At 39.3% G+C, this 14919-nt stretch overlaps 1 protein-coding gene across 5 annotated transcripts in view; it reads left to right on the top strand.

Moving 5' to 3' along the window:
- Positions 1 to 14919, top strand: part of pard3bb (par-3 family cell polarity regulator beta b) — a 197766-nt gene that overhangs the window by 58762 nt on the left and 124085 nt on the right. For all 5 annotated transcript variants that reach the window (XM_051404690.1, XM_051404694.1, XM_051404689.1 and 2 more), the window contains 6 exons: positions 5457 to 5540; positions 6591 to 6716; positions 11232 to 11490; positions 12510 to 12618; positions 14022 to 14161; positions 14290 to 14418. In XM_051404690.1, coding sequence (XP_051260650.1) covers positions 5457 to 5540; positions 6591 to 6716; positions 11232 to 11490; positions 12510 to 12618; positions 14022 to 14161; positions 14290 to 14418 — 847 coding nt within the window. The remainder of the gene's footprint in view (positions 1 to 5456; positions 5541 to 6590; positions 6717 to 11231; positions 11491 to 12509; positions 12619 to 14021; positions 14162 to 14289; positions 14419 to 14919) is intronic.

Here is a 14919-nt window from a genome sequence, read left to right as displayed (position 1 = left end):
ATTTTATTCTGATCTAATAGTCCTATCTTTGACTGATTTTGCACTATAACTGAGGATTTGTAGCATTATTGATTCTTTTTTGTATCTCTTTAATGACTTATTATTGTAGTTTTGGACATCATTCCATACTGACTATTTACCACACTTACCAGTGTCATGTTAATAACATTTCTAATTGTGTGAGTGGTTGTGTTTTTTGTAGTTGTGATGTCTAACCTTGTCACAGAATAAATGCTTAAAACATCATGATAATTGTGATGTGACCCCAAAAGCATTATGTCTCAACCCAATTGTTCCATTATTGTCCCTGGCACAAGGGAAAATAACTAAATGTAATTTTCATTTTTCTCTTTTACTTGATGTTACCGCTTTCTCTCAGACAGAATATTAAAAATACTAACCTAAAGTGCCCACATAACCAAGCTGTAAATTTAAGAAAAGTGGCTTACATCATGTTACATCATTGATCAATGTGCTGCTCTGTCTGACAACCTTGACCTCTGTTAACAGATAGTGTATTACTCTGTTTTTTATATCAACAGGTCATTGTGAGCCTGCAATTAATCCACCTTTAATTCAAAGATACTAAAACAAATAATATGTAGTTAACCTGCAAAGAGGACATGTAGGGAGAGAGAGTTATGAGAGCACTATGTGGAGAGAATAATGTCTAACCTCAGCCTTAGCTGTTTTAGCCTCTCTCCATAGCAACCAGCTGCAACCACAGAGCACAGGCAAAGATTAGATCACACACACTCATATACACTCATATTCATCATGCACTACATGCAGGCGCTCTCCATGCAAGGTCTGCACAATAAGTGAGCTTTTGTTGTCTTTCTATTGAGTGTTGTCAGGATCAAATTACGACATTGAGTTACCGTGATACACAACCCTGTCACCTGCGTTTAACAGTGAGAGACACATTTTGATTAGAATAACTAAATGTGAACGTCTGAATCAAAGTGAATCAGAGAATATTGTTAGACAGTTTCAGTTTTATCACGCCTCATGGTACTATACAGTTCAATATCCTCTCATGTACACACACTCTCAACCACAAACCATCTCAGCTGTGAGTAATGTAAAAGTGATGTAATGGTTTTTGTGGTCGCCAGGGAAACGATCCTTGAAATTGCAGAAAAGTCTAAAATGAGTAGAGAAACGCAGCCATAAATATTGGAAAAGTAAAGCAGACGTCAAAGGAGTGTGTGTGTGTGTGTGTGTGTGTGTGTGTGTTTGTGTGTTTGTGTGTTTGCGCGTTTGCGCTATGTATGTTTCTATACACACTGTGGTCCTCCCTGTATTTGTGTATGTGTGCGAGTGTGTGTGCCTTTCGAGTGTGAAGGCTACACCTATAAATACAGTAATGGCTCATCATAATTTTAACCACACAGCACGGTCACCAGAAAACTCATTACCTTTGAATCAAAATGTGATTTTTATACAGGGAAACAGATTTACTGTAAATTGGTTTATTGAAATAGCATTGCGAGCATATTATATTTCTTTGTGAAATAAGGCACTGTATTGGAGGTGTTTTAGAAGCTAGGAGGTGAAAAGGTAAATGGGTTCCACTGCATGCAAACAGGATGTGAAACAGGTTGTCTAGGGGTACCATAGTCTATTCATATGTTATTTTGGGACGATGGTTTTGAGATATTCAGGTACCCATTAATCTATCTCTCTCCCTTTCTATATTCTTTTGTTTCTTCCCTTTATTCCCAGCCTTTTTTCTTCCTGATCTGTCTATTTCTACTTCTCCCACCTTATTAAGTTTAGTCAGCCAAAGTCTCTCCTCTTCAGTGTTTAAAGTACCAGTGTGTAGGATCCAGTGATATCTGAATACAGCTCAGCCTTCTAAGCGTGTAATAGAATCCACGGTGAGTGCGAAACTTGAAAAACATGAAAGGCCCTATCTAGAGCCAGTTACTACTGTAGAAACATGGCGGTTCAATATGGGGGCTTCTGTGAAAGAGGACCCGCTCCCTCTATAGATAAAAACTGCTCATTTTAAGTTAATGAAAACACAAGACATCTTATTTTCAGGTGATTATACATTAATGAAAACATACCTGTGAATATTATATTCCATTTCTGCCAATAGATCCTCCTAAATATTACTATACAAACTGGACCTAAACTATTACGTCTCTTTATTTCCCTTTACAGAGTTATTGTGGTAATATCATTTTGGTTATAAATCTTTGTACTCATTCATTCTTTAGATAACTATTATTTAGGGTGTTTTTTTTTTCATGTGTAAATGTGTTTGTGTATTTGCATACATACACCTTTAACGGTATTGTAAGTTTTTACTGGTTTGCATTCCTTTTACTTCCTACATCTCTTATGCTCTGCACTTTGAAGAACAGCTTAGGGAGAAAATGAGAGAGAGAGAGGGAGAGGGAGAAAGGGAGATGATAAATAAGAAGAGGGTGAAATACAGAGAGAGGAAGAGAGTGGTTTGGTAATGCACATCCTCCTCTTTTGTTATTTCTCCTCTGTGTTTCTGTCTTTCATAGTGAGGATCAGTGAAGTGGCAGGTGGATAAAGAGAACACCTGCTCTCTTCATCTCTCTCTGCTTCTCTCCCACTCTGTGTTTGGCTTTTTTTCTCTGTCTCTTGTTCTCTTGTCGCGCTCCCTCTCTCTTTTCTCAAGTCTCACCCATTTTGTCTCTCTCTCACCCCCACTTCATTTTTTGCAGTGATGCAGCCTGTCAAACATCTCATGCAAAAAAAAAGGAAACACAAATGGATTTCAAGTGCTTGTGTGTGTGTGTGAGTGTGAGTGTGAGTGTGTGTGTGTGTGTGTGTGTTTGTCTGTGTGTGTGTGTGTGTGTGTGTGTGTGTGTGTGTGTGTGTGTGTGTGTGTGTTTGTTAGTGGGAGTGTTAGAGATCAGAGGCACAGCAGCAGGAAGGGATAGAGGGAGGGGTCGATGTTATTTTTCCTCTCATATTAATGCTATTCATTAGCCTTGTCTAATTAATTCAGTGCCTCCTCCTCCCTTCATTTTGCTATATCTTGCTTCTAGACCTTCCTCGCTTCTACCTTCTTTTCCCTTTTCACTCTCTATCCGTTTTTTTGTTTGTTTGTTACCAGACAATGTAATCACTTTGATGTACCCCTGACTCCTCATGCAGCACCATTAGGTCCAATAGATAGAAGATGCTGAACATGATATACCGGAAATTATACAATCAGTACTTCCACCTTCGCACGTGCAACATATCCAACTGCCAACTAAAGTTAATAAAAAGAAAAGCACAATGTTCTTCCAAAAACTACATTTTCTTACATATAATGTAATTTTATATACTGTATATACACCGATCAGCCATAACATTATGACCATCTGGGCACCTTGGTGGTCATAATGTTATGCAGCCCCCGTACACAACAAACTACAATGCACTGGGGTGTTCTGACACCTTTCTATCAGAACTAGCATTAACTTTATCAGCAGTTTGAGCTACAGTATCTCGGCTGTTGGATCGGACCACACGGGCCAGCCTTCACTCCCCACATGCATCAGTGAGCCTTGGTGAGCCTGTTCCCGGTTCACTGCTTTTCCTTCCTTGGACCACTTTTGATAGGTACTGACCACTGCAGACTGGGAAGACCCTGCAGAAGAGCTGCAGTTTTGGAGACGCTCTGACCCAGTCATCTAGCCATCATAATTTGGCCCACGCTTGTCCGTTTTCCTGCTTCTAACACATCAACTTGAGGACAAAATGTTCACTTGCTGCCTAATATATCCCACCCACTGACAGGTGCCATGATAATAAGATAATCAGTGTTATTCACTTCCCCTGTCAGTGGTCATAATGTTATGGCTGATATAATTTTCTCCCCCTGCCTGCCAACCTCCCCATATCCCTACTTTTCACTCTCCTTGCTTTCCTCTCTTTTCCCCTCTCTTGCAGTCCCTTTCCTATTGTCTGGATTAACTCAAATTTACTGAGTGACGAGGAGGCAGCATAGGTTTTGTGTGTGTGAGGGAGAGAGAGACAAAGACAAAGAGACAGGGAGAACTTGTTTTTGCACTTTGCATCTCTCCCCTGTTGCCACCCACCATCATCAACCACCCTCTCTCTGGAGTTTATCAGCATCTGTACTGCTATCAGTTCATGGGGGTTTAGGGACGGCTGGATGGTCTAGAGAGAGAGAGAAAGACAAAACGAGCAGACAGCATTAGAGACAGACAGAGGAGAGAGAGAGAGGGGCGGGTGTAACTAAAGAGTACAAAACTAAGTTCATACAAACTCACTTAGAAAAAAAACACACACACACACAGGGAGCAGGAAGAAGGTCAGGGGAGGATTAATGGCTGGGCTCTGATAGATAAACTAATCAAACAAACAAAGACTTCAACACGCACACACATTAAAACACAGACAGAATGTAAAGCAGACACACACTTGAATAACTAGACAGAGACATTGAGAGATTGAAAGAGAGGAGGAAACCCATAAAGATGAATGGCACAAAAAAGTTTTGACAAACGCACGCACACAGAGCAGTCTATAGTTTTGTTGACTTTGAATAGAGTGTCGGCATTCCCTTCTCTAAGGGTTGGGTTTGCAGACATGGATTAAGTCCTTGACAAAAAAGTATTTTTAGCACAGTGAATGCATCCATGGAAAGTTTTGTCAATCTAGAATGGTGCTTTTCAAACTTGTCCTCAAGAGACACATACTTTCAAAACAGTTTTTCTGTCTTTTTTGGATGTCTGTATGTGTTCGTATTTGTGTGCCAACACACGTACTTGTATCTGACTCCTTGCCAACAATTCATGTTTTTTTTTGTCTTTCTCTGTGTTACGGTCCCTTTCTCTCTTCCTCACTTTGTCTGTATGTCGTGTTTTCTGTTTCATGCATGCGTGCATAAGGCCATTTTTACATTTGTTTTCCAGTTAATGTTAGCTTGTGTCACACTAAAAAGGGGAGATAGACTGGTGTTAGTCCATCAACAGAGTTCCCACAGGATTTGGGCCACCATATTTCAACAAAATCACTGACATAGTTTGTTACTATATTAGAGACTTGGTGCCGTAAGGTGTTACACACTTGTCCCGACCCAGAGACCAAAAATGACATAGTGCAAAAACAGGCATATAGGGCGCAGACTGGAAATGTTTGTGTTGCATCAAAATTATTTTTCATGATGTTTTTTAGAGGTAGAAAAAATAAATGATGGGGCTTTAACATTTCCTTTGAAAACTGCACAGTACCTACCTAATACTACCTAAACAAAATATTGGAGAAAACTCTTCAGTATGCCTTAGATCTGTCTCTTGATTTGTCTTCATCCTAGAAACAACACTTTCCATAATTACATTTTATTTCAGTGTGACAGAACATGTGCTTGTATTATATTTTAGGATACTAACATTACATATTTTGTTTTTTGTCCACTTTTTATTTGTGTGTTTTAATTGTGTGTTTGTGTGTAGTCTGACTAGAACAGTGGAGATCCTGGGAGAGGACAGTCCTCTGGGAATCCATGTGGTTCCTTACTGCTCATCACTCAGTGGACGGTGAGTTATGTGCACACAGACACACGTACAAAAATGCATGCACACAAAAACAATAAAATACCTGTAAAATATCTGTCTGAGCCCTTTAACCTCATAAAGACCTGTCTGTTTACCAGCTACAGTATTTCCTACAGTTATATTCCCGTAATCCTGTTCTGCACAAGGAATTCTAGACGTTGGCACTACAGTACACAAACATGGCAACTACACACACAATGGAAAAGAAAATAAAAAGAAAGAAAAACTGTACAGCTATGTGGGGCTTTTCTTTGGGTGTGTGACAGTCAGACAGTGGATGGGGATTTCCTAAAGGAAAGCAGGATGAGTTTTTATGGCTGTTCTCATGACTCACCTGACCCTGCCAATCTCCTCCTTAAATTCCTTTCTCTCTCCGTTCTCCTTTCCCGCTCTTAACCTCATTTTCTGTCCTTTTCTCCCTCTTTCGTGAACACGTCCTCCATCATTTTCCACCATTTACCATCATCCCATTCACCTCTTAACCTAATTTAATCCTTTCTTCTCTGTCAGTGTCATCACCTCCGTTTTTTTAAGCTTTTTTTTTTGGTGAAGCAACGGTAGTCATTAAGGACCGATAAAACTGAAATAGTCTTGAGTCTATCCTACCATCTGCCTCTATATATCAGTGCCTTTATATCTGTCCCTTTATTATGATAATCTACATATCTGTTCGCCTTTATATCTTGTTTACGTGTGTGCTTGTCCGTCATATTGTCTTTGCTACTCTACCTCTCTGTCTTGTTATCTTATCTACTAGTGTGACCACTGTGTTCCTAGCTTGTCTTTTATCAGTTAAAGGTGGATTGTATAGATTGCACAGATAGAAACTCAGCATAAGACACGAACAGACAGTTAGGGGGTGTATCTGACATAGCCTTGTCTAAGTAAACCATATGGATGGTCTCTGTGGGCTACCCCATCAGACACATCAGTCCCCTGGGACACACACTGAAAGTCACTCTAAGAAAGTGTGTGTGCTTGTGTGTGCAAGGTTTTAACATCCCTTAACCCCCCCCCCTTCTGTCCTATTAGGTCTCTTGGTCTGTACATTCGTGGAGTGGAGGAGGAGAGTCGCTCAAGAAAAGAGGGCTTGTTCGAAGAGGACGAGTGCATCGTCAGGATCAACAGCACCGACCTCATGGACAAGACATTTAGCCAGTGAGTGCAGCACTGTATGGGTGTGTTTGATAGCTGCAAAAGGATGTCCCAAGGTTATTAGAGAACAAAATAAACGTGTCTATCACTACCATTTTATTATGTTATAACACAGTGCCGGCTTTAGCTTTAGCTTTTCTGCTAAAATGAATAGATACAAAGTGAGAAATTGCAGAACTATGACTGCAGATCCATGCTTATGTAATGAGGACCATGGAAGAGCAAATGCTCATCTTACAATTAAAGTGTATGTTCAATTTATGATTTTAGATCAATATAGAGATCTAGGTCCTATTAATTTAAAGACACAGTTCAACCATATTTAAAAAAAAAAAAAAGGTTTGCTGCCAAGGTTTATGTCTCCATCCTTGTACAATGAAGATGAATGGGAACCTAAACTGCTACTGCCTAAAAAATGAATCAAACGAAAGTAATTAAAATGTAAAATAAAATATGTGTCCCCTACATAAAAGTATGAGAAAAATAACAAAAAATGTGCCCTAAGTGTACATATCAGTAGATGCATTTCATGTCTAAAACCTTTTGAAGTCAGGTCTGGCCTGTCTTTTCTTCCTGTTTCACTTCTCTTTTTGCTTCTGTGCATCTTGTTTCCCTTTCCATTGTCAGAGGGCTTATATCAGTATTGCACTGCCATCATAGAGAACAGCAGAAAAGACACTTGGCAGATGTTTGGAGAGCGCTGCTTCCAAATTCATCTGTCTGTGTGTGTGTCTGTTAGAGCTGGCCTTTGTGTGTGTGTGTGTGTGTGTTTTTCAGTAGAGTTTGCTTACTGTGCCACTGTAGCAGATGAAAAGAAGTACATTAACATGAGAGTATTTGGGGATGTAACATGATTACAGAGCATTGAAATGACAAAAGACACACCTGTAAAAACGATTGCTACAGATTACAAGGACTGATGAGGATGTTATAATGATTACAGCACATTACGGTGTCTATACAGTCTACACAATAGCCCTTGTCCAGCCTTCAGTGGGGTAATACGATTATATGTGAGGTATTTTATGCTGCAGTGTAGGTAAATGGATTATCACCAGAGGGTGGTTTGCGCCTATTGTTCAAAGACATGTGTATAGTCCCTTGTGCGCTCACTCACAAACACCAATACACACGCACGCACATACAGTTTTTCACCCATATAACTTATAACACATATCTGTACGTATGTGCAGATTAATGTCAATATGAATAAAACAATCTAGTATTTGATCTGGTATGTGATATAGACAGGCCATTTCTCAACTTTCAATGGGCTTGAGTGTGATCTTACACACACACAGACACACACACACACACACACACACACATAGTCTTGCCAGTATTGTTCTGTCGTGGCAGGTGTATTGAGATGTGTAGCTGGGACCAGTTAAATATGTGTAAGTAGGCCACAGAAAGTCCACTGATCCCTGTGAGTGCCATGTCCACACACACTTACACACCCCCATTGTCCCAGCTTGGCAGCTGTATTGAGGTAGCTTGCTTAATTAGAATATCTCTTTTACACAAATGTGCCTGCACACGTTGTCCAATCAGGAACAATAATGATATCATCTGTGCACAATTGTCCCTATACACACATCAATCAAATGTAGCTTCATTGTTCTGTATTGTGGTCTTAATACAATGAAAATTACTACAAGTGTCATTCAGCAAGGTGTGTGACACAAGCACTTGCTTAGACTGCCTTGTGTGTTTAATAGTTTCAATATGCAAATCCTGTCGGAGTAGAATGAAGAAGAGATGGCCACCCATCTCCAAACACATACACACATTCATATTTGAAACACTTATTACTTAGTGCATCATTCACAAATGTTGGCCCTTGGGTTTATATGCAGAATATGAATGGGTTGCTCAGTCCCCTACAATAGCTGGCAGGTATAAGTCTTCATACTTCATGAACACAATTTAGAAAGTTTTACCCATTGCTTAACAATTTGCACAATATAATTACTTAGAATTACAATGGAGCTTCTCTTACCCCCACCTTCTAAACACCCAACATACAGTATGATATGTGCAAATTGAGTTAAGTATACTAAGAGTTACAGGTACATTCACTTGGAAGCCTCGGTCTAAAAAAAGGCTCAGTGACTATAATACATAGTAGATACCATGAAAATAAGTTGGTCGTAAATGTAAATTATATATACTTTAAGCATAGTTGATTTCCTCTGGTCGTTAAGGGGTGAATTTATCTATGATGCCATTTTATCAACATTTTATCACCAGTTTTATGTCCGTAATTCTTCCTCTTATATTAAAATATACAATTTTATTGTATTATTATTACATATTTAATGTATTCAAGTGTGTATATCCTTCTTACCTGACTTTCTAAACATAGTGTCTAGTTACAGAAACATTATGATCATTATACATCTAATAATAATCTCGCCATGAAATAATAGGAGTGTAATCCAATAAAATTTAAATAAACTGGATTTTCTCTGTCGGTTATCTGAGGTGAATGATGGTGTGCACCAATCGCCTCTGACACAGTGGTCCCTCTAATTTACTTAGCATAATCTGATATAAACTAATTCTCTACAAAATTGTCTCTTTTATGGATCATGAGATTATAATGGGCTGGTGTACAGGTGTCATGGTTCTGTGTTTGATCTTCTGCTTTAGCCCGCCTTGAGTTTATCTTGTAGCTCAGCAACAGACGCAGTGACCCACCAGAAGTAACTACTGACAAATGGAAAAAAAAAGATACAAATAGATAGAGCATAGAGGTATACAAATTATAATAATGATATACAGTATAATGCAGCATAGATGATGAAGAACTACTGTTAACAAATAACAATGACATACATCTCATTCTTAAATATGTGTTTTATTTTATATAAATGAAGAAATGCATTTATACAGTACTAGTTGTGGGAAAGCGACAGAAATAAAAAACAAACACTGAGATTTGAAGAACCTGGGTTTTTGATCTGATCTGATTTGGATTCACTTTATTTTCAGATTTCACTGACATTTGTCTTGCATCACAAGGCGTACACTATATCACAAACGTAACAAAATAAAGCATTTGGAGAGAACCCAGTGTTACATAACTTCTGGTCTACTAAGAAACCGACATTTTATCACAAGATTTACTTGGATTAATTGAACCAGTCGGTTAGGTCCCACCCTCTCAAGTACCAGTATTTGTTACTTTTCTGTGTGTCACATTGTAAATTTAAAATGAGATTACAAACGGTTTCATTATTTCGGACCTTTAAGAGACTTGTAATCAGTTGGATTCATTGAAAAAGAATGGCCAATGAAAACATGTCTTAGTTACAGTGATACTCATCAGTCTTGGAATTGACAGTCACTTAAAATCAGTTTAGTAAAGGTGTATGAGCATAACATATGCGGTGTGTTACAATTTTTGAAAATCTTACACCACATTTATAATAATTAGCAATTAATTGAAACTCTTAATTTGTCATTTGTAATCAGATTTTTACCTTGTGTCTTGTATTATTATTTTTGTCCTAATTGAGTTATACATCCTTTGCTTGTCAGAGATTGATAACTACACCCTATTTGTAATTGTGATTAATGGCATGATTAGTTTTAATGGTGCCATATGTACTACACATTAGGGCTGTAACGGTTCTGAAACCGAGACTGAAATCGCGACACAAAAGTCCACGGTCTTGTGTCGCGGATCAGAGAGACAACCGCGACACACTCGCTCCCTGGACTGTTGAGCTCTCGTTAAGACAGTGTAACTGGCGGCGGCCAGTGGTGTGGTAGCGGTGTACGCCTATATCGTTAATATATTGACAGTAGGTTATTCTAGGTCATTTTCCACCTTATTTTAGTGTTTATTTACTACTTTAATCTGCTCCCTTTCTCTTCTACCCACACTCAGACACAGCACACACACCTAGCCTGGACCTCTGGTCACTCACGGCAAACACGCCCACTTGCTCCGCCTCTTTCTGTCTCTCTCTCCCTGTGTGTGTCTCTGCTCAGTCCTTCCAGAAAAATCCTTGATTATGCGGCACGTTTTCTTAAAAAATGCGATGGAATATGCGGGATATTTATTCAATTTTATGCGATGAAATTGCGGGAACTTGCAAAAACTGCGGTTTGATGAAAAAGAGAAAAAAAAGTGATTCCCCCAACACCCTGTTTTCACTAGGCTACTACTTTAATGTAAAGGGTCATTTCTTATTACTTCCTATGATAAGCAAGCATACTACATCACAGAAAGTGCTGGGAATATTTAAGTTCTCATCTTGTTTAATTTCAGACCTTAATAAACACATGGCTCAAACTTACAAAACATCGATTCCCCCCCCCAAAAAAACGGGGAAAACCGAGGTATGAACCGAACCGTGGCTCAAAAATCGAGGTCTGAACCGAACCGTGGATTTAGTGAATCGTTACACCCCTACTACACATACTTAATGAACAAAACTTTTTGTCTACTGTTCCCACTCACCAATCACACACCTGTCTCTATCTCCCTTCCTCTCACCCTCCCAGAGCCCAGGAAGTGTTCCGTCAGGCAATGCGTTCCCAAGTTGTCCGTTTGGAAGTAGTTCCCTCCTCCAGCAGAGAACACTACGAGAAGAATCTGATTGGTCAGCTGTTTGGCAACGGCGCCGGTCCTGACAGCAGCCACCGCATCTCCAAGACCAAAGAGCCACCTCCACCTGTCAAAGCCAAACCTGTGTTTAAGCCCTCTGAGAAGCCAACCACGCGATTGGCAGAGGAGGCTGCCACTATGGAAGCTGCTGTTAGTGTACGTTGCTCTGCTCCAAGTTGACCAAACACATCTTGACCTTTAGAACTTTCTGAGAGATTTTAAATCTCACCTACATACAGTATGAGCTAGTTACAGGATCACTTTTGAAATAGAAATTACTGAAAATACAATGTAGATGCCACAATATTGTTAAATTGGAGAGGTTGTTCTGAGTCTAGCAAACAAACTCACAACATAAACATTGAAGTTCTCCTACTTTATCACATCTGTGTGCAACAGCTTTCTGCACAACTTTCTTTGAGAACATACAAGCTTGAATGCTTCCACCAACCTCCTTCCAACTAGTTTTTCGGCCAGAATATTTCCAATAGCAGTTTCTCTCAGTCTTTCCACACCCTGCACATACTGTATTCTTCTGTATTTTATTTTCATGCTTCTTTTGTGACTTTGAATTCTGCTGGGTTTGTGTTCAGTTTTTTTGACACACACGTAATAGCATCATCAACATTACCATGGTGACATGGCTGACATTTGAGAAACAGCTGGTATACAGGCAACAGTTACTTAGCAACAGCTGATTATCATCTTATTTTATAAAAAATAAATATATATATATATATATATATATATATATATATATATATATAAAAAGAAATCTCATCGATTCTTTAATGCAGATACATTATTTTCCTTAGTGATACATTGGGTTTGGCACAGTACAGCATTGATGGCTTTCTGTGATACTTCCTTTTCACTGTGTTTGGATCATTTTTAATTTTTAAGAAGTTAATCTCCACACAAAACCCACAGTAGCAAAGTAAAAGCATGTTTGAGAAGGTAATCTCTAAGAAATGCTTAATAAGTGGATGCCATTCACAGTGTTTTAAAATCAACAGCTTATAGAGCAATTGATATCCAGAGGGTTTATATATGATGACAAATAGAGGCAATTCAGATCTGCAAATGGGGCATTTAAAATGTCATCTTCTCTTGTAGCCTTACTTTGTGTTTTAGTGCTTTAAAATTGACTTCAATGCTCTACATTATCCACGTAGACACCCAAGGGGAGGAGTGAGAGCCCCCTCCTTAAGAAAAGTCCTGCCCTCTCCAGCTTGGTGGCCAATAAGAGAGGAGGACGAAGACTGAGGATCGATCTAAAGAAAGGTGAGGAACACCTGGCTAAGTCAGGCGTCTTTTTGGAGAGGTCTCAGGTCAGCAGGGTTCAGCAAATGTTACTTACTGTATGTACTTTACTGACAAGTGGACACATTTCAGAAGACTCTATTCTCTTATGTTTGATCTTTTGATGCAATTTGTACTTTGAATTCACTCTGCTCATTTTCAACACTTATAGAACACTTCAACATTTAGAAAAATACATGTTCTTTTCTCTCACTGTGCAAATAATGACTATTATGTAGCCATTTGGATTGCCAAAAAGAAATTGGTTTGTTGTGTGTGCATATCAGATCAGCACTTTGCTTTTAGAGATTCAGGTACAACTAAAAAGGTTTCTAGAGTCACAGTTTATTTGTATATATTTTTCCACTTTTCTTGTTTTTCTTTCACATTCAGTCTGTAATATAATTTTCACTATACATAACTCTCTGTTTCTCTCCATTTATCTGAATGTATATAATTGACCCGCTTATTTCTCCTACCCAGCATTGTGCTTATTTTTATAAAGCTTCCTTTCTCTGTACCCCGGGTTACTCCCCTTCCTCTCTCCATCTTCCTGATTCCCTCTCTTCAGGGTCTATTAAGTCTTTATTGATCTGTTCATTTCTGCTGATATGAATTCATACTGGACCAAACTGCTGACTTGGCTCTGCTAAAGAGACCAGACTAAATGAAGTCTATAAAACACACAGCTAGTCTCACTGTCTGTGTGTGGTCTTTTTTTTTTGTTCATGAATGTGTGTTTATGAGTGCTGTCACACAATGCACGTGTTTTTCACTGATTACTATTTTAATCTTCATCACTTCTCTTTCCAGAACATTCACTCTCTGTTTCCGCTGTGTTACACTCATTCCTCTTTTACCTTTTCCTCATCTCTTCCTCATTTTCTTCTCCTCCTCTTTGCCCCGCACCTGAACCCATTTTTAAAACCTTCACACCTACAGACACTGTAGCACCAGCTATAGCTAAAGGGTTTAAAGCAACACACACACACACACACACACACACACACACACACACACACACACACACACACACACAATCTCCAAAGGCTTTACATTACCACACTTAAAGTATGTAGTCAGGAGCTGAGTCAACTTCACTGTGTTAAGGTTCTCAGGAGTAGTTTAGGGTGTGTGTGTGTGCGTGTGTGTGTGTGCGTGTGCGTGTGCGTGTGCGTGTGTGTGTGTGTGTGTGTGTGTGTGTGTGTGTGTGTGTGTGTGTGTGAGGATGGATAGGAGATTTTAACTCTCAAAGCTTGTGGAAGACAAATATAGAGGCAGATAGCAAACAGCTATACTGGATATACTGTATGGGACTGTTACTTATGCTTATATTTTGTACCTCACCTCTCTATTCACACTACTTTGCGTATGTGTGTGTCTAGGTTCAGAAGGTCTTGGTTTTACTGTGGTAACCAGAGATTCTTCAGTCCACGGTCCTGGTCCCATTCTTGTCAAAAACATTTTGCCACGTGGAGCCGCTGTCAAAGATGGACGCCTGCAGTCTGGAGACCGCATACTTGAGGTACAAAGCAGCTGACTGTTACTAGACTCATGCAGACATTTAAAAAAAGGACATCCCCTTTGATGTAAGGATTTGAAAGGTTATGCTGATATTGGGGGTGTTTTGACTTGATCTGTGTGTGTGTGTAGGTCAACGGTGTGGATATCACAGGTGTGGGCCAAGAAGAGTTGGTGTGTATGCTACGCAGCACTCGGCAGGGAGAGAGCGTGTGTCTTGTGGTTCTACGGCAGGAAGACATGTTCCTGCCCCGAGAGATGGTAAGAACCAATCACAATGCTGTATTCTCAGCCCATTTCAACAAGACTTTCTGGTTGGTTGGAAGGTCAGTGGCCAGTTATAAAAATAATGGTTTCTTACTTATTTATCTAACAAGGCAGCCAGAAAGACAGGCGGACACACTACTACATTACCAGTTTTTGTTTCAAATTTCAGCTCCCTCTAATTTTTCAATCTTTGGTCCAATCAACAGGCTTGCCTGGATGATGCACAGCTCAGCAGCCTATAGGAAGGTTTATTTTTTTAAGCGTGAACCCCAAATGTCATTGAGGGCTTTTTCTGAATAATTTGAAAGATGATACAATGCCGTGTCCAATAATGTTCTCCTTTTAAACCTACCAAGCAATCATGTAATACAGTATTGAACAGAACTCCATTCTGATTGAATCAAATAACCCCATTGTATATTGATTTTGGTCAAATGTTTTGCCAGTCTTTCCCTGCCACATTGTTTCTGCTGAATTTCAACCCTGTTTTGATTA

The sequence above is a fragment of the Dicentrarchus labrax genome, unplaced genomic scaffold (assembly GCF_905237075.1).
Source record: "Dicentrarchus labrax unplaced genomic scaffold, dlabrax2021, whole genome shotgun sequence".
NCBI classification, from domain to species: Eukaryota; Metazoa; Chordata; class Actinopteri; family Moronidae; genus Dicentrarchus; species Dicentrarchus labrax.
The sequence above is the reverse complement of the archived record's forward strand: the minus strand, read 5'-3'. Positions and strand labels throughout refer to the sequence as shown.